Source organism: Pistacia vera, unplaced genomic scaffold (genome assembly GCF_008641045.1).
Source record: "Pistacia vera cultivar Batoury unplaced genomic scaffold, PisVer_v2 Contig1098, whole genome shotgun sequence".
NCBI classification, from domain to species: Eukaryota; Viridiplantae; Streptophyta; class Magnoliopsida; order Sapindales; family Anacardiaceae; genus Pistacia; species Pistacia vera.
The window spans coordinates 1-25,820 of NW_022195135.1; the positions used below are offsets into that span (position 1 = coordinate 1).

The 25,820-nt window shown below is 34.2% G+C and overlaps 2 protein-coding genes across 2 annotated transcripts; one reads left to right on the plus strand and one right to left on the minus strand.

Moving 5' to 3' along the window:
• Positions 1–4,523: 4,523 nt before the first annotated feature.
• On the minus strand, positions 4,524–6,698 carry LOC116137888 (60S ribosomal protein L38-like). Its single transcript, XM_031423587.1, has 3 exons — positions 6,600–6,698; positions 5,344–5,527; positions 4,524–4,809 (listed from the first exon to the last, which is right to left on the minus strand). The coding sequence occupies exons 1-3, from the start codon at positions 6,600–6,602 to the stop codon at positions 4,787–4,789; spliced, it is 210 nt and encodes a 69-aa protein (XP_031279447.1). The 5' UTR covers positions 6,603–6,698; the 3' UTR covers positions 4,524–4,786.
• A 9,633-nt stretch (positions 6,699–16,331) lies between these two features.
• Positions 16,332–25,816, plus strand: LOC116137879 (endoribonuclease Dicer homolog 2-like; the record flags this gene model as incomplete). Its single annotated transcript, XM_031423584.1, has 19 exons — positions 16,332–16,416; positions 16,644–16,719; positions 16,951–17,128; positions 17,296–17,409; positions 18,090–18,224; positions 19,264–19,348; positions 19,440–19,504; positions 20,605–20,745; positions 21,246–21,374; positions 21,463–21,592; positions 21,679–21,778; positions 22,542–22,737; positions 22,818–22,978; positions 23,131–23,349; positions 23,490–23,716; positions 23,795–24,066; positions 24,172–24,584; positions 24,709–24,812; positions 25,653–25,816. Coding segments are annotated over exons 2-19 (2,907 nt in total), but the record flags the coding sequence as incomplete, so codon positions are not given.
• Positions 25,817–25,820: the final 4 nt, after the last annotated feature.

The following is a 25,820-nucleotide window of genomic DNA, read 5'->3' on the forward strand; positions in this document are numbered from 1 at the left end:
TACCAGACCGTACCAATGTACCATAGTGCTCATAAACTTCATTTACTAGCTTTAAAAACTTAACACAAACTGAAATCAAATAATTAAAAAAGAAGAAAAAGAAAAAGAAATTCCATATTTTCTTTTGCTACACTACTTCAACAAGAAGTTGACTTTCATCAAATGCAAAGCACAAAATTTTCACAGAAAAAATCAATTTTTGAACTAAACCCACTACTTTTCCCTCTCTATAGCAATCTTTCCTCCACTTTCTAGCTAAGCAAACACAACACCCGAAAAAAAAATAAAGAAGAGAAGAAACTTCATGTATGCATTCACATGTAACCTGTATTTGGATTGTAAAGAGACCAAAGCTTCTTCTTGAACTCCAAATCCGCCAGCAAAATCCGAACCCAAACCCGGGTCTGAAGCCCCTTTTTTTTCCTCTTTGCATGGAGAATGGAGCCTCCTATACCCGAAACCAGCAGAACCGGGTCGAGTTCGTCGGATGTAGCATTGTCGGAGCTCCGGTTTCCGAAACACGGGCAGAAGCAGAAGTCTCCGAACATGGCTTGAACCAACTGACTTGAATTCGGATTCTGAACCGGGTCGGGTCTTGCCTATAATATTCTGGAAAGTTGCGAGATTAGGCTGCTGGTCACTGAGTGCGAGTCTGAGAGAGTTAAAAGAGTGTTCTGAAGAAGAAGACTAAATTTCAATTCAGCCTCTCAACTTTAGTATTCTCCCTTTGTCCCATCTTTTTTAGGATAAATTCTACTCACTTTTCATAAACAAATTTATTCACTTTTGATAAATATTTTTTGTTAATAAATAAGAAATGTTTGAGAGTTTATAAATACAAATTTCATTATATTAAAAAACATCTTTTTAATTGTTATTATTCAAGTTTGAAATTTTTTTTTTAACCCTAAGAGGTTGGTTAAACGGTCAAGAAGGGTTATTCCCTTCATTGATTTTCTAGGTTCGAACCACTTTTGAGATCACCTATCACATTTATAGCTTACTTTAAAACATTGGGCTTCTAAGATGTTCAATAAGTCTCTAAGATTAATTAAAATGAGCGCAAGGTGACTAGAAGATCCCGATTATTAAAAAAAAAAAAAATTTCTTTTTTATTACAATAAATAGAGAAATTTTTGTGGACAAATATTCTCAAATTCATCAAATTAGTCCCCTTATCCGAGTGTACATCACATCAAATTAAATACATTTCAATTTCAAAACTCTTTCAGGACTTTTATCAATAACTTTTTGACTTATCTATTTAATAGATTTATGTTAAACTTTAATTAAACCATGTAAACAATAATCTAGAAGGTCATTTAATATGATTTTTTTTTCCCGTAATATTTTAATTTTAATTTTTTTATTTATGCTTATAATCATGCAAAGAAAATTATTGCCTAGAGTTTTAAAGATGCTTCTTATTTTCCCCTTAAAAGCTTAAAGAGAAAAATAATTATGAAGCAGGGGTAGAATCAATTACGTGAAAGAATGAAAGATTTACAAACAAAACAAAAAGATGTGGACCAAAATGAAAATAATACAACCTAAAAGGTCCTAACAAATATTTATAATGATCGTGACATATTTTTTTATTGCCACGTGTCTTTGACGCGAATGTGGTCGTTACACCTAACTGTCAATTGAGAATTTATACTCTGCATGCTATTTTTTGTTATTTGTTACAATCTACACATTTAGGACAATACTACCCTTGATTTATACACTGCAATTCCTGTTTTGACCCCATGTTTGAGTAGAAAGGCATTGAAAAGGCTGTGTTTGGCTGAAATGAAGAGGAAGTGTGTAGTATTAGTTGTGGTGGGCATGAATTCTACTTGAGAAGGGTGACTTAAAGTCAATTGGATAAGCTTCCACACAAGACATCTAAGAGGATATACTAGGAATTGTGCTTTTACTAGAAGCAGCTAAAAAGCACTTTTAAGAGTTGTGACATTTCAATTCTTTAAGTAAAAAAAAATGAATAAATAATGCAAGCTTGCTTCTTCTTTAAGATTTCTATTTTCAAGTTAAAAAAAACACATCACATGTATAAATTAATTTAAAGATCGAAAAGTCATGACCAAACCACCATTTTAAAAGGCAACTAAATTTAGATCCTAAGATATCGGAATTTAAACATCATTAGAAGAGAAAATCTTCGAGAATAATATTATACATACAAGTTGATTGTGGAGTATAATAGAAATAAATTTCCGAACCAAGTGACCGCATTGTGGTAGGGCACCTAAGTCTAGGTCCTAAGCGATCAGAAACATTTAATATGATCTAAATTAGGTAGAGGAGAAAGTCTTTGTTAATACGATAAGCCTACCATCTAGATATTAAACAAACAAACAAACAAAAAAGTGCATAAATGATTGAATGAGATATTGGATAAAGTACAAATGACTTGATCCATTTGTTTTATAAAACATTTTATCAATGTTTTAAAACCTAGTCGGTTGAACCGAAGCCCAAGGCCTTAACTGAGGCAGGTTATCAATTTTACTATTCATCAAAACCAATGTTTTAAAACCCAGCTCAGCTTGGCCAGTTTAACCGAGACCCAAAAGCTTCATCTGGTCAGGTTTATATTTTTTCTATTCACCCAAAACCCTAAAATTTGGGATGATAATTGGCGAACAATTAAAGGACGAGATGTCAGGGCTTTTGAAGAGAAAGTGTCAATAGGCAACGGTGGCAATGGAGTTGATTTCCGGTGAGTAAATCGACTGCAAATCAAAAAACATTGGCGGCGACAACAAACGACTTTTGTTGATGATTGACGAGGCTAACAGGGGTGGGGTGACGTGGGTTTTGGTTGAGAGGAAGAGAAGAATATTTTCGGGGTGATGGGAAGGATTGTCGATGCCAACGTTGGTGAGATCTAGCTTGGAATGCCGACACGAGTGTCAATAAGATTTGGCCGAAATCAGATCTTAGGTAGATTTTCAGTGGAATGGGCTCAAAGGACGATTAGGGTTGCATTTGGGGTGTCGCTGCCACCAACCAGTCGTCAGCCGATTTGTATTTGGGGTGTGTTTGCTAAATTTCAAACCTATAAGGACTTAAAAATTTTTAGGGGTGTATTTGCTATATTTTAAAAGTTTATGTCAGCCGATTTGATCATTAGTCAAACTGGTTAACCCGAGACCCGACAACTTTACCAGGTTTCACCCCGGGTTGGGTTTTAAAACATTGTCAAAAACTCTAAAACTTAGGACGACAACGAACAATTGATAGTTGGAATGTTAAGGGTTTGAAGAGAAAGGGCTATTGAGTGCAAAGATAGTGACAAAGGTGATTTCCGATGAGTGAATCAACTAAAAATCGCAAAAATAAATTGATGGCAATAGCAGGTTGTTGCCAACAATTGACGAGGTGAATAGGAAAGGGGTGAGATGAGTTTTGGTCAATGTTTTCGTGATGACGGGAAGTGTTATTGTCACCAAAAACAGACCCTATTTACCCTAGGTTGTCGACACCGACGATGGTGTTTGGAATGTTTTTGTAAGATTTCGAACATATAAACACTTATATGTCATTCTTAAAAGGATTTTTGTTGGATTTCAAACCTTTAAACACCTGGTTACCGATTAACTTAAGACCCCACTACTTTGTCAAGTTCCACCCCAGGTTGTTTATTAAAACACGCTTCCTCTCAAACATAATATTTTTAGCATTGTTTTAAAACCCGACCCGACCCGGCCTGACCGGTTCAATCGGGACCTGAAAGCTTCAACGGGCCGGGTTTATTCTTTTCCTATTCACCCAAAACCCTAAGATTTGGGTGGATGATCGGCGAGCAATTGACCATCGAAACCTTAGGGCTTTTGAAGATAAAGCGTCGGTGAATGTAATGGTGGTGACATCATTGATTTTCGGTAAGTAAATCGACCAGAAATCAAACAAATCTGGCAGTGACAACGATAGGATTTCACCAACGATTGGAGAGGCTAACGGGGGTGGGGTGAGGTGGGGGTTTTGGTCGGGAGAAGAAGGGGAGTGATTCCTGGGTGATAGGAAGGGTTGTCATCGCTGACGTGGATGAGATCTGGCCTGGAATACGCACGCTAGCATCGATGAGATCTGACCAAAATCAAACCTATTTCGACTAAATCTTGGGTAGATTTTAATGGAAATGGGCTCAAGGAATGATTGAGTTGCATCTAGGGTATCGCCACCGCCAATCGAGCCCCGATCAATTTGCATTTAGGTTGTATTTGATAAAGTTCAAACATATAAGGACTTACATGTAATTTTCAGGGGTGTATTTGCTGAATTTTAAAATTTTTTGTCAACTGGTCACAACCCGAGACCCAAAAACTTTGCCAGGTTGCACCCCAGGATGGGTTTTAAAACATTGATTTTTAGTACACTTTCAAGTTAAGCCCCAAGTGGCCAGCTCACTGTTAAAAAAAATTCATGAAAGTGACTCAATACGAAAGTGGGAATTTTCAACTTTCAATATACAGATTCTTAATCCTTTATGTAAAATATATAAAAATCAAGGCACATAACATGAAAGGGGGGAATTTTTTACTTGAATAATTAAAAATACTCAACTGATATACAACTCCAGTCAATAAACTCATGGCAAATAGTAAAGAAAGTGAACCACAACTAATGGAAATCAATAACATTTATCATGACACTCTTTGATGTTAGGGGCTAGAAAAAAACACAGAGAGAGAGAACCAAAATGCACAAAACAAAATTTCTTCCACTTCTGATCAAACCAACTGATTAAAGTTGGCTTTCTTTAGATCAGACAATTTCTTCACAGGTCCTGCACACTCAAACCTGAAGATTGAAAAAAGGAAACAAAGATAAGTAACCCAGCTTACACTTCGAAACATTAGGAGCATGGTATATTTGAAACAATGAGAAATGCAATATCCATGGCTGAAATGCCTAAAGGCATTAGGGGGAATATATAGTTGCTCAACCGTTTCCCCAAAGCTAACAAGAAAAGAATTGAGGGTAAATATTGGAAAAGCAACACAATTACTATTGCTTCAAGGGAACGAGTCAAATGGGAATGGTTAAGATCCACAATGACCAGATAATGAAGCATTATTAATTACAAACAGACACAAGTAAAATTTCAGAAATAATTTCCAGAATATTGTTGTTATAACATCAACAGGTGCAATAAGTTAAACAAACATGATATGTATTATGGAAAACATAGATCCAGGGGCAAATTAATTTAGAAACAAATTTAACACCACCACCTTGAAAAACAAATCATATGTGCTGCAATATGATGAAAAAAACCAAACATTATTATGCATTAGACCATAATAAATACAATTAAAATAAATTAGCTTATACCTGGAGGAAGAGATTGCTTCAACTTGTCAGCTTTCTCAGAGTCAAACACACAGAGTGTGTAAAGGTACTTGGAGCAGCGAACCTTAAACTTAACCACATCCCTGCTCCTCTTGATTTTAACAGAACGAGCATCCTTCCTTCTTGCAGTGAGAAGGAAATCCTTGATCTCGTGAATCTGCTTCGGCTGTGGATTAAAAAGCAGGTTTTAAAGTCCTTGGGCATTCTCAACCATTTGTATACAAAAAAATTGCTATGACACAATGGTAAAAACATAGCACTCAAATGATCAACAGACACAATAAAATTCATGTTTACTGAAAACATTTGTCAAGTACATCTTTCGAACAAATATTTACACAATCAGAGAAACTGCAAGGACAACTTCAGCCACAGTAATCAAAGACATGAATCATGATGACTTTGTATGCATATATCAACAAATTCTAACCTGAAATAAACAGAGATTTATATACTACAGAAACCTGACCCAAAAAAAAACTCTTAACACATCTTATATCCTGCTATAGCAAAAGTAAGACTAGAATAAACACTTGAACAATGTGCATTAGCATCAATATTAAACACTATGTGTCACTAGTGCAAATCATGTAGTGCCTAAATGGAACAGATGTGAGCTTGAATAGCATCAACACATCTGTAACGATAGACAACATCAATTTTCCAAACTCGTAACTGTATCAACCAACATATATAAAAAGGCAGATACCTGACTAAAGTCTGGTCATAGATTTTATTGTTTATTCTTCAGCCAAAACCAAGATATCTGATCAACAAACCCGGGCTTATAACACAACACAACAGTAACATCAGCCATTGACAAATTGCATGTTGCCATAATCCACATTTACTTACTAATGTAACCTTAAGTGCCATAAATTTAAATTTACGGGCTTCGCAGTTCGCATACTCAAGACCGAAGCTCAATTGAACCACATAAAATAAACAGATCTCCATTGAACCAACATAAGAAAAAAAAAATCATTTTTTATTGAACACCACAAAATATAGAAGGTCCTTCTAACATTTTCCTCCAAAGCGAACAAAACCCACTTCACAAAATGATTCAAAGATTGATACAAGCAAATCAAAAAATAAAATTGAGCACAAAAACCCTAAACCCTGCACAAAGCTACCAGTCGGCATACATCGAAACAAGCCCACATAAACACAAAAGGGAAACATGTTACATGCATTTGGGTGCTGAGAAAATGTAAAGAAAATGATAGAAAGATTACCATTTTGTTTCAAGCTTCTGAAGAGTGAAGAGGAGGTACTTTAAGTGAAAGAGGGCTGGCTTAAGTCTGCAAGTGTTTATATACAGCTGGGTAGGTGAGTTCAAAACCCTAGTTTTTGTTTTCGTAATTACAAATTTACAATAAAGAATTGATGGGCCTAGTGCTCTCTACTATTAAGCCCATAATTTTACATTCAAAGGGCCCATTTCACAATTTCCCCCAAAATCAATGAAATAATTTTTAATTGCAATTCTTCAAAACATATGTAAAAATGTAATTTTAGGTCATAAAATTTCAAGTACCACAACCTACATAAGAGTAAGGTTAGCAGTAATACGACTATTATTGGAGAGAATATGCCAAAAAAGTAGCTCGTTAAAAGATATTATGTTCAACATTTTCATGAAATCTTTATCGTTAAACTTGATGATGTATGTTTGTCACTTTTGTGAAATCTCTATAATTAAACTTGGCAATTGATATATAAGGATTATTAAGCACCGTCTAATGAGTTAGACAACAACATCATCAATCATATAAGATGATGCTCAATAATATCGTTAATTAAATAGTATCAATAGTTTAAATTTGTTTTCTTATACTTATCATGTAATTCTATGGTTTCAATTTGTTTCCTTATATTGAGCATTTATGATTTAATTTGTTTCCTTATATGTATATTGCAACATATTATAAACCTTGAAAATACTGTAACATCATATGAGTACTGTTTGATCACAAGTGGACCTTATGTAGCTTCACATGAGTACTATTTGGTTACAAGTGGACTTCTTACAGCTTCTCATGAACACTTTTTGGTAGGATTGGGCAAAACCGAGTACCCGAACTGCCGAACCAAATTTAGCCTTTTTTGACCCAACCCAAATATTCGGGCTCTATAATGGTATCTGGTAACCTAACCGATTTATGAAGTACCCAATTTGCGGGTACCCGAATTTTGGTTCGGTTATTGGGTACTTGAAGGAAGGTAATAAGGTGAGGCCACTGGTTGCAGTGTAAATGTCATAAGCCGATGACAACAAAATGAGGAGATGTTTGCTGGAGTCTAGAGAAAGAACAACGGACTGAGGCGACAAGCAGTTGTCGATTGGAGTAAGAACGACAAAAGAAGGAAGAGTGATGACCAATAGGCGACGAGCAGTTGTCGACTGGAGCGAGAATGACAGAAGGAGGAAGAGTGATGACTGATAGGTGACGAGCAGCTGCCGGCTGGAGTGAGAACAACGAACAGAGGCGATGGTCACTGGGAAGGATTCAAGATTGGCAAAGAAGAAGATGTTTATTGGAGTCTAGAGTCGTTTTGTTTGGTTTTAGTCGAATTTTAGGTTTAGACTCAATTTGGGGCTTTTTTTTTAGTGCAGTAAAATTATATATATTTAGAATTTCGGTTCGGTTTGGGTACTCGATTAATTTTACAAATAACCCGGTACTCGAACCAAATATTCAAGTATCCCTTACATTAGTACTCGTATTCGAACCGAATTTTCGAGTATCCAAATTTTTTAGATCGGTTCAGTTCAGGACTTCAGGTAACATGTTCGGTTTGAGTTACAGATAATTTTGCCCGACCCTACTTTTTGGTTACAAGTGTACTTCCTGTAGCTTCACATGAGTGCTTTTTGGTTACAAGTGGACATTACTTTTGACTTTTGAAGAAATTTGCTGGTCATGTGCTGAAATCTTCCTTTGGTTCTCCATTTTTTTTTTTTTTTTTTTGCTATATAGATATATATGTTGTAATTTTAGTGGTGCAAATGTGATAGATTAGAAGGACTAAATATGCAAAAAATAAAGATGAAGGAAGGACTATAATATTTCTTTACTTTCTCAAAATGATTATTCTGTAAAAATGAAGGGAAGAGGGGTTATTTATAGCCAACTCCCCTCCCCTCATTCACCACCTCAAGGTTAAGGCAGTGGATGGATATATAATTTACAACACTCCCCCTTGGACATCTACTGCTTACAGATAATTGTATTTAACCTTACTCAAGAAAAACCGAATGGGGAAAAACCTAAGTAAAGAAATACAATTCTAGAATGAGATTGTAACGTGAAGTTTGACGTACTTCATACTGCCTCATTAAAAACCTTGTCAAGAAAACCTAGTGGGATAAAACTGATTCAAGAAAAAAGAGTACAATGTACATATGTCCAGTATAATAAACTTTTCCAAAAAAACTCCCCCTAATCTATGCTTCTCTTGATTAATGCTTCCTCTCATAATGGTAGAATTAATTTAGTGACTTCCTGAGCCACTGAATATTGATTTTATACACTAACTTTTCAAATGTTGATGTCAATAAGGCCTTAGTGAATAAATCTACAAGATTATTACTGGAGCGTATTTGTTTGACATCAATCTCTCGATTTTGTTGGAGTTCGTGAGTGTAAAAGAACTTCGGTGAAATATGTTTGGTTCTGTTTCCTTTGATATATCCTCCACTGATTTGAGCAATACATGCTGCATTGTCTTCATTTATAATTGTGGGAGCATCTGAGGTACATGGAAATTTGCATGTACTTTCAATATGATGGATGTCAGATCTTAACCATACGCATTCTCAACTGGCTTAATGAAGCGCAAGAATTTCGGAGTGGTTAGAGGAATGACAACCAATGTTTGTTTTGTAGAGCGACATGATATTGCGATACCATTATAAGTGAAAACATACCCCGTCTACAAGCAGGCTCTGTGAGGATTGGAAAGGTACCTAGCATTTGTATAGCCAACTAATTTAAGATCATTGACAGATTTCCTTGGATAAAATAATCTCAAGTCTTTTGTTCCACTAAGGTAACGAAATACATGTTTGATCCTATTCCAATGTCAGTGAGTTGGTGCAGAGCTAAATCTTTCTAACAGATTCACTGCAAACGCTATGTCTGGTCTCATACATTGTGTCAAATATAATAATACACCTATTGCATTTGGATATGGTACTTCAGGGCCAAGTATCTTTTCGTCATCTTCTTAGGACGAAGTGGATCCTTTTTAGGATCAAGAGACCGAACAACTAGTAGGGTACTCAAGGGGTGAGATTTATCCATATTAAATCACTTTAGAATCTTTTTAGTATAATTTGATTGATGAAGCAAAACTCCATTTGAACAATGCTCGATCAGCAGGCCGCAACAATACTTTCTTTTCCTGAGATCCTTTATTTCAAATTCTCTTTTAAGTACTCTGCAGCTTTTGTGACCTCATCAGGAGTCTCTATTAGGTTCATGTCATCGACATATACTGCCACGATTGCAAATCCTAATTCCGACCTTTTTATAAAGACATAAGGGCATACAAGATCATTGATGTATCATTCCTTCATTAGATATTCACTGAGACGATTATACCACATTCGTCCTAATTGTTCCAACCCATATAACGATCTTTGCAATTTTATTGAATACATGCTCCTTTTATTTGCTTTTGGCACTTTGAATCCTTCAGAGATTTTTATATAGATATCAGTATCCAGTGTACCATACAAATACGCAATGACAACATCCATGAGACGCGTATCAGTCCTTTTGAGACTAATAAACTAATCAAGGATCGAAATGTGATATCATCCATCATTGGTGAATACGTCTCATCAAAGTCAATTCTAAGTCTCTACAGGAAACCTTGGGCCACTAGTTTGGCCTTATACCTAGTAATCTCATTTTTCTCATTTTATTTCCTTGTGAATACTCATTGTATCGTACGGGTTTCACATTTTCAGGTGTTTGGACCACAGGTTCAAATACATTACCTTTTGCTAGGGAGGTTAATTCTGCTTGAATTGCCTCTTCCCATTTTGACCAATCATGTCTTTGTCGACATTTATCTATAGAAAGTGGCTCAAACTCATTATTCATAATTTCAGTAGCTACTGCATATAAAAATAAGTTATCGACAATAGTTGTTTCACGACTCCACATTTCTTTACTATGAGCATAATTTATAGAAATTTCTTCATTTCTATGTTCTTGCATTCCTTCAGAGATTTGTTCCTCTTCAGGGGTTTGTGTCCGTTCAGGGACTATTAACTCTTCTGGAGTTAGTTTAGAAGATGTGGAATTATCTATTATTCTAATATTTTCAATATTGGCATCTATTTGATTTTGTGCCTTTCGTTTCCTAGGAACAATATTCTTGGCTTCAACATGCCTACCATGCTTCTGGCGTGTAACAGATGAATCGACCATTGCCTGCATGGATTGTTCATTGGTGACATCAATCCTTGTTGGTGTATTGACAACAGGAATGTATGATCTCGCTATTTTTGTTGCATCTGTACATGCATCAAGCATTTGGTTGGCAATATTTTGCAAATGTGCTATTCTTTGTACTTCAATTTCAAATTGAGATGTGCAAGGATCTAAATGAGACATATAATTCACTTTCCAGTAAAGTTCAGGCCTTACTTCAGGAGGCCTTACCTTTTTCCCTAAAGATGAGAATGTTTTCTCATCAAAATGGCAATCCGCAAAACGTGTCTTAAATAGATCGCCCGTCAAAGGCTCTAGATATCTAATGATAGATGATGAGTCATAGCCAACATATATTCCTAAACAACGTTAGGGTCCTATTTTGGTGCATTGAAGGGGTGCAATTGAAACTTGTACAACACAACTAAAAGTTTTTAAATGGGATATATTATGTTGATGTCCAAATACAAGTTGTATTGGAGAGTATTGATGGTATGTAGTCGGTTTTAGGCAAATCAACACTGTAGCATGTAAAACAGCATGAGCCTAGGCAGAAGTTGGTAATTGTGAACGTAATAGCAAAGTTCTTGCAATTAATTTGATACGCTTTATAAATGACACTGTCATACAATTCTGGGTATGTACATGTGGTATTAGGTGCTCAACATCGATTCTCATTGCTGTACAATGATCATCAAATGTCTTTGAGGTAAACCACCAGCATTGTCCAGACAGATTGCTTTAATTGGGTAATCTGGAAAGTGTGTCCGTAATTTGATAATTTGTGCTAGCAATCTAGCAAGGGCAACATTACAGGTAAATAGTAGACAAACATGTGACCATCGTGCCGATGCGTCAATCAGTACCATAAACTAACGGAAAGGTACACTTGGTGGATGAATAGGTCAACATATGTCCCCTTGAATTCTTTGTAAAAATGATGAGGATTCTATACCAACTTTAGTGATGGATGGCTTAAGTGCCAATTTATCTTGTGAGCAAGTAATACAAGCACTTTCATTAGTTGACAGAATCTTCAGGTTCTTTAATAGGTGCCCATGTGAGTTTTCTACGATCCTACGCATTATAGTAGATCCTAGGTGACCAAGACGGTCATGCCAAATTTTAAAAAGTTCAGGATCAGTGAACTTTTGGTTTATAACTGCATAGACTTCAACATTCTTCAAGAATGTGTAATATAACCCTAATGAGAAAGTAGGGAGTTTCTTTAGTATATGCTTCTAGCATGAAATATTAGCAGTGATGCATATAAACTCTCCATCCTTTTCACTTAAAGTTCCAATGTGATATCCATTAAGTCGTATATTTTTGAAACTAAGCAAATTTCTTCTAGATTTGCCAAAAAAATAAAGCATCATGGATACTTAATTTAATTCCGCTCGGTAACACAAGTGTTGCTCTTCCGGAGCCCTCAATTATGTTTTCAGATCCTGATATGGTATTTATTTTAACTTCAGTAAATGTCAAACCTGAGAAATATTTTCTATCCCGAAGGATAGTGTGTGTTGTTGCACTGTCTACTATATAAATTTCTCCACCATTACTTGAAATCGATGTCTTAGTTTCGAAGTCCATCCTTAAAAAAAATGTACATTAGTAAGGATGTTTACAAAACTTTATCTTCATGATATGGAACTTCAAGTCCAATTCTTGTCTCTGTTTTACAAACTTCATGTTTGTAATTAATATTTAGAATTTTAAGTTCTAAAACGATATTTATTTATGGAATTTCAATAGAGATGCAATGTAACACTTGTTAAACTCTTCATGTTCGTGCTGATAACATGCTATAATTTTAGTGGTGCAGTGTAATAGACTAGAAGGACTAAATATGTAGAAAATAAAGATGAAGAAGGGACTATAATATTTCTTTACTTTCTCAAAATGATTGTTCTGTAAAAATGAAAGGAATGGGGTTATTTTATAGCTAACTCCCCTCCCCCCATTCACCACTGCCGGTGGATGAACATTAGTTTTCAACAGTATAGTCAATTTTATGTTAATTGCATACGTCCTCAAATTTCAACGAGTGATCCAAAGGTCAAACACTCTTTATTGATTTCATAGAATATAGAATCATTTCATTTTACTGACCTTTGATTTGTACATTAAAATATTAGTGGGTCTGCATAAATAAATTTATAATGAGATAATATTTTGGATCACATGAAATCCATCAAGGGTCCACACGGAATTGAGAAAAAGATAAATCATTTCCTTTTTTGTCTTTCAAACTTCCTTTTAATAATAAATAATCCCACCATTTTTTAAGAGTTCTCCTCTTCTTTCCTCCTGTCCTATCAATGTTGCTTCCTTTGCCTTTAAGAATGCACAATTTCCCAAAAGTAAATTTGGAATCAGAAAGTTTACACATCTTCCAAGCAAGTGTTGCTTTGAATTTTAAGGCGGTAGATATATTGAAACACTATCCTAATTTTTCCGATAAAGTTAAACACAAAATTTGTATTTGGTTAACTTATTCTCAAGATATAATTCTAAATTATTCAATTTCTTTTAAACTTTCTAAATTTATTAATTTAATTAGATAACCTAAATATTTTTAAAATTAACAAAAATCCCTAACAACCCACATTTACCAGATTCCAGTCACCACTATCGGAAGCTGACCAGAATCTGGTATAATGGCGCAGTACCAACTGAATTTGGTTCGTAGTGCGCCGATCTAGTCTTTTTTCGGCTAAAGATCTAGTCGTCAATAGCCAGATCTTTGGCTATAGACAGTCGTCAACGACAGCCAAATCTTTGACCGTCGTTGAAGACCAAATGCGGCCAGATTTGGTTGTTAATGGCCAGATCTAGCCATAGATCTCGTCATCAATGGTCAAATCTAGCCATAGATCTAGTATTTTCTGGCTAGATCTACCATGGATCTGACTAGAAAATGCCATATCGACGCATGATCAACAAGATCCAGTCAGTCATGTGTCGATACGGCGACTCCGACCACCCTCCGGTGGTGGTGGTCCGCTGTCCGTATTTAATGAGTGGATTAGGGGTGTTTTTGTTAACTTTGAATATTTTATTGTAGGGGTGTTTAGTAAATAAATAAACATAGGGGGTATTTTTGTCAATGTTCAAATTCTACATTGTAATACCCACCCAATTTAACTTTTTTCAAAATATTATTCTAAAAACTATCAGAATAATGAACCAAACGGACCCTTCATTTTTAAATCTGTGGACTTCATTAATAGGGTTGCCAAATTAAAGAATATTTTGATTCGGTTTAAAGATTTTACAATTTACCCTAATATTAATTAAAAGAAAAAAAAGTTCATCAAAAATCTCATCCCTTCTAAAAATTTCAACCATGGTATTTTGAGTTGAGACACAATGTTGAAAGAACCATGCAAGGAACTTAAGGAAAAAAAAACATGGGAGAGATTTTGTTGGATAAATTATTATTATTTTTTTATGATTTTTTTGAAGATTAAAACTTTAAAGAGAGAAAATGTTTCATGTGAATGGCACTTGTACATAGGTTAGTCGATCTTAAGAGATGAGAGAATTTCGTCTGATAGCGCTCAGCTCGCGAGCTTTGAAAGGGAATTGGGTTGAAATTTTTGAATCGGGACATGATGGTTGACGACAATGTTAGAGAGTCTAGAGACGTCGATGAGGGCCTCGGAAAGAGTTATCTTCTCTGTTCAACAGCCTATCCACCCTAGAAACGGCTCAATCGGAGGTAAGGTCTAGTGACCGGGTAATAAGTTTTTTGAAGATCTATCATGTACCACATATGTATCTTGTCAGCGTGCCACAAGCCAAGGCGTTTATGTCTTTTATTTGCGATTTTTTTTTTCTCATAAGAATTTATAATTAATGTAATCGATTGTTATTAAATTAATTAATTATGTGACAAATATCTATTGATCGACGACATTGGTGATGCGGGACTACGTCATATTATTCATACCTTATTTCTTAAATGAGAAAGTAAATCTATTTTGTCATTCATATTTTACTGTTAAATGAGAGAATTGATGGATGAAGTTAATATAAAAAATATATAAATATTTTTATTATTTATTATTAATCAATTTTTTAATGGCTGTTCTCTTATTCCATTTCTTATCCTCTCACATGATTTAGACTAAACCCCTTTGAGTAGAAGGGGATAAATATCATCAAACCATAATTCATCTGAAAATGAATAGTCAATAACTTTTATTCTTTAATTATATATTTAGGTAAATACATTGAAAATATCATCCACCTCTTTATAGTTTCGATTCATATCATGTAGGTCCTTAAATTTTAAAGAGTTAAACACCTTAAAATAACACAAATCAAGATTGTGCTTTTCTTCTTCTTCTATCTTCTGATTTTATTACATTTTACAATATATTAAGAAAATCAAAATTTTGATTCCATTTAAATTTTTAGACCAATATTTGGTAAATATTTTCATTTTTTGGTAACAAATTTATTAAACAGGTAGCAGATTACTTTTAAAAATTAATTATAGAATATTTTACCCATTATATATTTTTAGTTTATTATTTTCCAAATAAGGATCTTTTAGGAAGATATCGATAATCTTAGTATCTTTTTAAAAGATTTTTAATTTTAATAATAAGTATTGACTATAGGTTGAATTTCTTTTATTTTAAGTTAATAATATAATTTTGACATCATATACCATCAAAACATTATTATACAAAATAATATATAGTTAATTTGGTCATTACACATAGTCATAAAAATTAACATTTAAATTAACCAAACATTTGCGTACTAATTTTACGATGCTCAACAGTTTTACAAATATAACCAAACATTAACATAACTTTCAATGATTATTTTACGAGTTATAATAATAATAATTTATTCAATTCATCTCGTGAGAGATAAGTAAGTTTCAAGCGCTTCAATGATCTCGAAAAACATTATAAACTTTTCTAAAATTTCAAAAATAAACCCCTGCAAAAATTACAAAAATCCTTAAAAAATTACAAAAACCGGCCTGGGTGATTCTCATAGGGGAATGAAATCAAAACCATAGTAAAATTAGATAAAGAACATATTTAATTAATTAATTATCACATCACATTCACACTGCTTAAAAACCTTAAAACTCTCACTAATATAACATCATGCTACTGTCAGCAACATTAAAAACACTTCCTTTGGTTCCATTTTTTCCGTTTCTGTTTTCTTTATATTTTTTTTGTTTTTCAACAATTTGAAGACAGAAAGACCCACTGCTTGTCGTGGAATAGTTTAATTATATGTCACTGTGCAGTCAACCTTTTGTTATAGTACTTGCTGTTGTCAATTATCAGAGCCTTCTCCAAGAAGTTCCTTCTCTTGCAAGTTCGAATTTTTATTATCTGTTTCATGGTCAAGTCACAAGTGCTCAAAGATTCTCCTTTTTTGCATATTTATATATTGCAGTAACTGAAAACCTGTTGTCTTTGCTTGGCAAAGAAGGAGAAGAAGAAGAAACAGAGAACCCATTGTTGCTTTTCTCTTTTTTTTTTTTTTTTTCAAAATTTTTTTTTACTGTTTTTGAGCTCTCTCATCCTCATCTCATTGCCCTTCATTGTGTCTGAACTTGCTGGTAAGTTTTGTTTTTGATGTTTGGATTCTGGGTTGGTTCTCTTTGGATGTTTAAAGGATCAATCTTGGTTTGTTTGCTTCTTGTTTTAGATGTTTATATTCTTTAAATGCATGTAACTTTATTAAGTGATCAATGTGGCTATATGGGTTCTGGGATTTTGTTGATAATTGTGTTTGGTTTGAGTTTTGTTAATGGTTGATTGATTGGTTGATCACTTTTGAATGTAGCCATGGAACCAGCTATTAGTACGGACATGATCACAACTCAACAAGTTTCTGCTGATCCTCTCCCATTTGCCAGATGGTGAGTTTACTGATTACTCTTTAATTTTCAACATAGTTTGGTTTGGTTGATGAGAAATGCTAGGAAAAGAGAAGAAAATTAAGGGTGTGTTTGGCTATGAATTCATTTTGTGTTTTTTGAGAACAGTGAAGAAATGTGGATTGAAGGGCTGTAGATTTTTATTTCATCATGTAATTTTTCTTATTGGTTGATTCCAGTGTGATGCTTTGTGGTTTTTATGTACTGTTGTAGTTATCAGCTGGAAGCATTGGAGAAGGCACTTAAGCAGAACACGATAGTCTTTTTGGAGACCGGTTCCGGCAAGACTTTAATTGCCATCATGCTTCTGCGAAGCTATGCTTATTTTCTGCGGAAGCCTTCACCTTATATTGCTGTCTTCTTAGTTCCCCAAGTTGTTCTGGTGTCGCAGGTATCCAATTTGTAAAACCAAAATATGGTTATTTGAAATGTTTAAATTTAGATGTTCGGTTCATGCTGAAAGTTGTTCATTTTGGAGCTAGTATGAATGCTTAAGTTAAAATTAAAACAATTTACTTCTGATTTGTTTCTTTTTATGCTTTTCTTTGTCAATACTAGCAAGCTGAGGCAATAAAAATGCATATAGATCTGAATGTGGGCATGTATTGGGGAGAGATGGGAGTTGATTATTGGGATGCTGCTACATGGAAGGAAGAGATAGGCAAACATGAGGTGCATTTTTTTCTTCGCCATCCTTTTATATATAGAACGTAGGGAGCAGAATAAAAATGATTTACAAAGTATATGTGTTTAGTTTTCTAAGCTGCTATATTGACACTGTTATTTGAATTCAATTTTCCTTTAGTTTTCTGCTATTAAATTTGCTCACTTGAGGCTTTGTTTCCGATTTACTTGTTCAGTTGGCAAAATGGCTGATATGTTTTTATTCTTGAAATTTGTCAATTGGTATGGTGATGTTGTGATATACCTTTTTCAATTGTAAAGCCGGCAGGAATGAACACAATTTCTGTTCCTGGCTTTTAAACTGCTTTTGTTGCCTCACTTCTCTTTTGTGATCACTTTCATGTTTTAGATATTGCTTGATTCCTACCCTGGAGAAGATATGCATGAAAGCAGCTGAAATTTGCAATTTAATATGTTTCCTAACTATTTTAGGCAATTGTAATCCTTCTTTGATGATTCCTAGTTAGACTTATGTTTCACGATGTTCAATGATGGGTCATTCACATAAATATAATTGACTTGTGAAAGCTTTTTTTCTTTATTCATGCATTAGGCTGCTAACTTTCCTTTCTGTATATATGCATTAATTTGTGTGACAATGCTCTAACATCACGAATTTTAGGGATTGGTTATGCAGTCAGTATTAATTTTCAGTTTCATGATTACAGGTGCTTGTGATGACACCTCAAATTTTGCTTAATGGCTTGAGGCACAGCTTTTTGAAACTCAACATGATTAAAGTTTTAATACTTGATGAATGTCACCATACCAGGGGTAAATACCCATATGCTTGCATCATGACGGTGAGTTGTCTTCATATTTATGTTATGACTGTTTTTGCTTCTTTCATTTTTGTTTCAATCAATTTCCTATATTATAGTAAAATCCTTATGCACTTTTAAATTTTCAATCATTTAGGTTTATTGATCCTTAATTTTTTGAAGAAAAAACTTTTCACAGGTTTCATGTAATGAGGATCCATGCAGAAAAAATTAGCTCAGTTCTGTTTATTCATGTTTCAGTAACGTTTTCTTTTAGTTGCAAAAACACTTCTTAGCTTCAATGCAGATGCACTTTGAAATTCATTTATGATACAGACATCATAGAAAAGATTGTTAGCTTCTTGTGTTGTAAGGTTTTTCCATTTTGGGAATATGCAAGTAATTATATGTTTGACAGACCTTGAAGAGGATTATATTAACTATATACTGGACGCTGCCCATTGATAGGTGTCTTTTCTTTTCCCTTACGGATAATGCGGGTTGATTTCATTTACAGTATCTAATTTACATCACCACTTTTGTTTCATAAGACTATTGATAAAGCAAGGTCAAGACACTGAGTGTGATCTTGTGGGCATACATAAGTGTTTTGATAAATTTTTTGACGGTTTGAAATGTCAAACATGCCACTATTATATTCATCTTAACAATTTTAGAAAGGACAGAAACAAAAGAGATTATCAGACCTTTTATAATCGTTTGTGGTTGGAGTGATCATTGCCTATATTTGAGCTCTTTTTTTGGTAATTTATTAAGAATTTCTTCTTGGCTATTGAAGGTGTCCTCTTTGAAATCTTAGGAAACTACTAAATGGAAGTCAATATTTCCTATGTTATTTTGCCGTGACAAGTTGATGGAGTAACATGCCCAACTACATTATAGTCTAAGATGCGTAAAATCATCTATAAGCATCATATTAATGAGACACCACTATTTTATTTGTGGAACTAAAATTATATGCTGAAAGTTAGTGTTTCTTTATCATATTGCAATTTCATCATCTTATTTTTTTATGTTGAATAATTTCTGCATTGTCACAGAAATTCTTTTGCTTTTACAGGAGTTCTATCACCCCCAGCTAGAATCAGGTGAATCTGATCTTCCTAGGATTTTTGGGATGACTGCATCTCCTATAAAGTCTAAAGGTATTCTCTCTATTTGACAAAATTTAACACTGTATTGCTTGCTTATCAATATGGCGTCTAATCTTTTTTTCCTCCATTTCACTTGGCCTAGGAGCTAACTCGGATCACGGCTATTGGCAGCATATTAATGAACTTGAGACTCTTATGAATTCAAAGGTTGCTGCTTTTCTTTTATGTTTAAGTTTCTTCTTTGTAGGTGTGTCTATGTATGTATATTTGTGTGTGTGTTTAAACACCTATTATTGATTTGTCCAACTTGGCATGAACATACAAAACACATATCATTGGCATGACTGTTGACACCAATTATTCTATTGCTGTTTAACTATATTATGGCTGTTTAAATAAATTATTATAAGGGACCTCTGTTACACTTTATATGACATTGGAATCCTATGTATGTTGAAACTAGTCCAATGACACAGCCCGTGATCTCCTTAGTTATGGTGTCATTAGAGAATTATTTTTGATGGTATTCTATGTGAGAGCTTAAATACTATTGCTGGGACCTTTCTTATCAGCTTAATCTTTTAGGTCAAATGGTTTCTTAACATTCTAAAGGAACTAATTCCATGTAGCTGGGATAATGGTTTCAAAAGTTTAACAACAAAAGGACTTTGGAATAAGAAATTGATTAAAAAAGATTGTGACGCCTTTTTTCCTGTATTCTATTATGTTCACCAGTTCTAAGAGATTTACAAAATGGGAACGTTCTTCATATCTATAGTAATTTAACCCTTTCGTCAATTTTCTTCTTGTAATCATCCTCTATATATGTATGTATCTCAAATGGAATTTTTTCCATGCTTGTCTCTTATCTTTGTTGTAAAATCATCTTCCATGGTCCAGAAAATCTTGCAGGGAGAAGTCCTTGTGCATTGCTGATGTTATGCTTATTGTTCAATTGTCCTGTGTGTATGACTAATACTTTTGTGCACATACTATAACATAAGTTGTAAATCATAAGAATTGTGTACTTTGAGTGGTTGGGATTACATTTGACATTATACAATATGCAATTTCTATTATTTGGATGTTAGGTGTATTCTCATATGTTGGGAGCATATAAATCTAATAATCTGATAATTATATAAGTTATATAAAACATAAGAAGCCGTTAATTGAGGTTCATATGTCATCTTTAAGTATCTTTTCTGATATTTTTATGTTCTGTCTTTATGATGAAATCGCATTGTTTGGTGTCTATTCGATATTATTTAATGTGATTATTGATATCATTCTCTTATACAATGAAGGTTTATACATGCGTCAGTGAATCAGTACTTGCTCAGTATATACCATTTTCAACTCCGAAGTTCAAGTTTTACGAGTACATTGAAATTCCATATGCTTTATATGCTTGCTTAGAAGATGGTTTGAATTCCTTAGTAGCAAAGGTGTGTATTTTCAATGTGAAAATTTAAGTTGCAATGTCCAAGCTTACTGTTTCTGCATTCTTAGATAATCAATATTCTTTTTCTTTCACGGGTTTTGTATGATTCAATTTATATTTGGGTTTTAAGAATTGTTCTGGAGTAGTAACTTCTATAGAGAGGCTTAACAAGGAGAATCAATGGGTTCTAGTGAAAAATAATAAAAATGGTCTCTAGGTTCAGATTTTTCTATAGGATCATATTTTTTTCTACAATGAGCCAAAAAACAGAGATGATTTGTGTGACAATACGAAGTATAAAAAATTGGCTGCAGAAGTGATTTCGTGGGTTCAGTAGCTTCCACAACGTTAATTTAGAATCAATCTTACTTTTCTTTAAATACGTGTCAGAATTATAGAGTTTCTGTACTTGTTTCCTCTGAGAAATATTAATTATTCAATGTATATCATGATGAGCTATGGTTTCTTCTATGGGGGTATTGACAATGATCTATTGCTTTTCAGCATGAAATTTCTCTGAATAGTTTGGATCTTATTGACACACAAGCAGAGTCTATAAGGAAGAAAGTATCAAAGATACATTCGACTTTGTTGTTTTGTGTAAATGAGCTTGGTGTTTGGTTGGCTTCAAAGGTATTTACTCTTTCATCATTGCTTCGTGCCATTAGTCATTTGTATTATAGGTTTGTTAGAGATCATTGCACGTTCATTTCTGTAATAGGCTGCAGAGAGCTTATCATGCTATGAAAGTGACTTTTTTGCCTGGGGTCATTTGGATGTGCTCGGTGAGTCAATTGTTAAAAGATTCAGTTTGGATGCCTGTCAAGTATTTGCCCCTTTCATACCATCAGGTAGTTCTCCAACTTAGTGAGAATTGGCGGAGACTTAATGTGTTATTCTTATATTATTTCTTTCTTTTTCTTCATCCTAAATCTAGGGCCAGAGTGGTCCATTGGTGATAATGATAGAGTCAACGTGGATACTGGACTTCTAACAGGAAAAGTTGTTTGCCTCATTGAATCTCTCCTTGGGTACAGGTTGGCATATAAGCATGACTGTTGATCTTCATTAAATCTATTTAACAGAGTCAATATCATGCAGTATGGTCTATCATTTCAAGTACTCATGATTAAAATGCTGTACTAAAATTCCTTCAATTCTGATCCCAGCTCATAAAAGTGTCGATATTCTAACATGCATATAAAAATATTGATGATTTTAATATAATGAAGATTTGGAGAAGTTTTTCACAATATTTTTTTGGTCTGGTCATCTATACAAATGACATAGAGAATGAAAATAGAACAGAAAATGGAGAACCAAGAAGTGATAGGTGCACAATGCATGCTCTAAATCGGTCAGTGTGAGTCAAATTGGGATGAATGTTAGTTTGTTGTCAAATCTCACCTCAAGAATTAGCAATTTAATAAAGGAGTGTTGTAGAAAAATATTGTATTTCTTCAATCCCTAAGCTGGCAAGACTTTTCCAAAAGTGTTAAATTTTTGGGTCCATTGTTCATTTCAAGTTGAGGCCAGGAAAAACTTGAGTGACATTCTGTTGGGGAACAATATAAAACACCTCTGAAACTATACATAATTACTGAATTTATTATTTAATCACATACCAAGGAAAAAATACATTGTACCAAACTTGTATTATGTAATTTGCGCAATTTGCAACATGTTAGCAAACTTCAAGTCATTCTGGATATTTAAATAATTGTATAATTTTTTTTCTTTTTGTTTAATTTATAAATGAAATTATGTTGCCAAGGTTGCTTATCTATTATTTAAACGCAGGAATTTGCAGGACATAAGATGTATAATTTTTGTGGAAAGGGTCATTACAGCTATCGTGCTGGAACCTCTACTAAGAGAGTTGCTTCCAAGATACTGCAGCTGGAAGACGAAATATATTGCAGGAAATAATTCTGGGTTGCAATGCCAGTCCAGGAAAAAACAAAATGAAATTGTGGAAGAATTTCGTCAAGGAATGGTATGTGAATATGTAATTTCATTCAAAGTATTCTTTGTTACTTATTGCATGTTTTGAATGTGAGAACGACTTGTTTGAAGGTGAACATCATTATTGCAACATCAATACTTGAAGAAGGGTTAGATGTTCAAAGCTGCAATTTGGTTATAAGATTTGATCCTTCAGCTACTGTTTGCAGTTTCATACAGTCTCGAGGTCGTGCTAGAATGCAAGATTCGGATTATTTATTAATGGTGAAGAGGTAAGAATTTTATTTATTTCATTTCTCATAGAAACCAAGATATATAATACTGCTGTTGGAACAGTTTGAAAGTGCCCCTGAATCTTTTATGTACTTCAATTTATCTGACATGATGAGAGATAAGTACGTTTCTGACCTGCCATAATTTATAGTGGGGATCGTACTACTCGTTCCCGGCTGGAGAATTATCTTGCTAGTGGAGATATAATGAGAAAACAGTCCCTGTGTAATGCTTCCCTTCCTTGCTCTCCTCTTAGAAATGGTATGCATGCTGAGGAGTATTATCGTGTTGAAACCACCGGCGCAATTGTGACGCTCAGTTCAAGTGTTGGTTTGATATACTTCTATTGCTCGCGGCTCCCTTCTGATGGGTTAGTCATTTCTACTCATTATTGCAAATGCTGCTAAGCTTTTCATTTATGTGCTTATTGTACTAAATAATTCTGTTTTTTCTTGGTATTATGGCCTAATGCTGTAATTTTTATTTCTTTGTCGGTTTTGTTTTCTGTAGATATTTTAAACCTTCTCCAAGGTGTGATATAGAGAAGGAGAGGGAGGTTTGCACACTGTTCCTTCCCAAGAGCTGCCCAATACAGTCTGTTCAGGTACAGGGAAACATTAAGACGCTAAAGCAAACTGCATGTCTTGAAGCGTGCAAGCAACTCCATAAAATTGGTGCTTTAACAGATAATCTTGTTCCTGATATTGTTGTGGAAGAAGCTGATGCACAGAAATCTGGTAACTTTTTATTGCAGCCTATAATATGAGTAACTTGTAAACTTCATTATTTCATTTATTTAATTTTTTAATGTACAGGGAAAGATTCATATAATGATGAGCAACCCACTTACTTCCCACCTGAACTTGTCAATGAGCATGCTCACGAAACCAAGACAGTGTACCACTGCTACTTAATTGAGTTGAAGCAGAACTTCAATTATAATGTTCCGGTTCATGATATTGTGCTTGCCTTGAGGACTGAGCTGGATTCTGATATTGTGAATGTGAATTTTGATATGGAAGTTGATAGGGGTACATTGACAGTTAGCTTGAAGTATGTCGGAGTTATTGAGCTTACCACGGAACAGGTGTGGTATCCGGTTTCTTCAGTTAAACAAGTCATTGGTGTAATGTATCCCTTTTCTTTTTATCTTTTGGTTTGTAAATTATATCTTCTTTTTTGATGTTTGCAGGTCCTTTTTTGTAGGAGGTTTCAGATCACTATTTTCAGAGTACTTATGGATCATAATGTAAATTTTTTGGATGGATTTCAACTAGGGAAGAATCCTGAGATGGATTATTTTCTGCTTCCATCCACTAACTCACATCAGCAGTTGATTGATTGGACCTCTGTAACTTCTGTTTTATTTCCTTGTAACTATGGCCCGAAGGATCACACAAACTGTCCTTTGGAGGGAAATGCTCATTTTGTGGAGACCAAAAGCGGCCGATTTTGCACTTGTAGGATTCAAAATTCTTTGGTCTACACCCCGCACAATGGTCACGTCTATTGTATTACGGGTATTTTATATCATTTGAATACAAATTCACTTCTAACAATGAAAGATGGAGCTGTTATCACGTACAAGGAGTACTATAAAACAAAGTATGTAGTTATTACATGTGGGAATATGCAACAGTCTATTCTCTTTTTCATTCCATCTTTTAACATAGATATGCTTTATTTATGTTGTTTATATGCAACCTGGAATTCGTACTATGCATTGCAGGCATGGTGTCTATTTATGTTTTGACGAAGCAATATTGCTGAAAGGGAGACACCTTTTTACTGTGAAGAATTACCTTAATGAAAGCAGACACCACAAGGAGAGAGGTATAATTTTCTTACTTTTTGGTTTTATAGAGTTAAGCAAAGCATGCATGAAATGATCTGGATTTTCTGAACTACTCGAGCTCCAGAGTTACATTACTTGTAGTCAAGTTTTTTGTGTCAGAAAGTATGGTTTTCCTTGTTTGATCGACATTAGGTTTGATGGGTGTCACTCTTGTTGGTTCTGTGAGTTTGCTTGTCCAAATGTCTTAGAAAAATAAAGGGAATCAGTCTGCCCTTTGTTCCTGTTTTCCTCCCAGAACATAAGAAAGCTTTTTCTGGATAGGCAAGACGGAAACTTTGACCTCCGAGTTTTGTTCCGAATTTGACTAGAGTCAATTTTGTTCTATATTGCTCATTCTAAGTAGTATTATCTACTGGATTTTTGTCTGATACTCAACCAAAATTATAACCTTCAGGAATTTTTACTGATGCCAAAAAACATGAATTGCCTGGATTGCACTTCAAATGTGTCTGGAATAAATTAAAATTTGAATCACATAATTGGGATTGGCAATCATTTGTTTGTGACAATTTGATAGACTAAAAATACTGGAGAGAAATGTGCAGGATGAGTTTACTTGGCAGTTGGCGCACCAGATAAAAGATATAGATTAACCTATATTTTTTTGGCATGCTCAGATTGATAATATCTCTTCTGGAATTAAGTGAAATTCTTTTTGATCGACCTACTCTTTTATCTAATACTTTTGAAAGTATCATATTCAATTTATGTTATTAATTCTTGTTTATGGTGTCTTAGCAGAACTGAGAAAGCTATCAAAGTTTTGGAAGAATCACATTTATTAACATGAATTGATCCTCTGTTTGTTGTCTTTGCAGATCCGAGGAATACATCTGTTGAATTGCCTCCTGAACTTTGTCAAGTAATCATGTCTCCTATATCTTGCAGTACATTTTATTCTTACGCTTTTGTTCCGTCTATTATGCATCGTCTTCAGTCTTTGCTCCTCGCCATCAACTTGAAGAACATGCTTTTGGATGATTGCG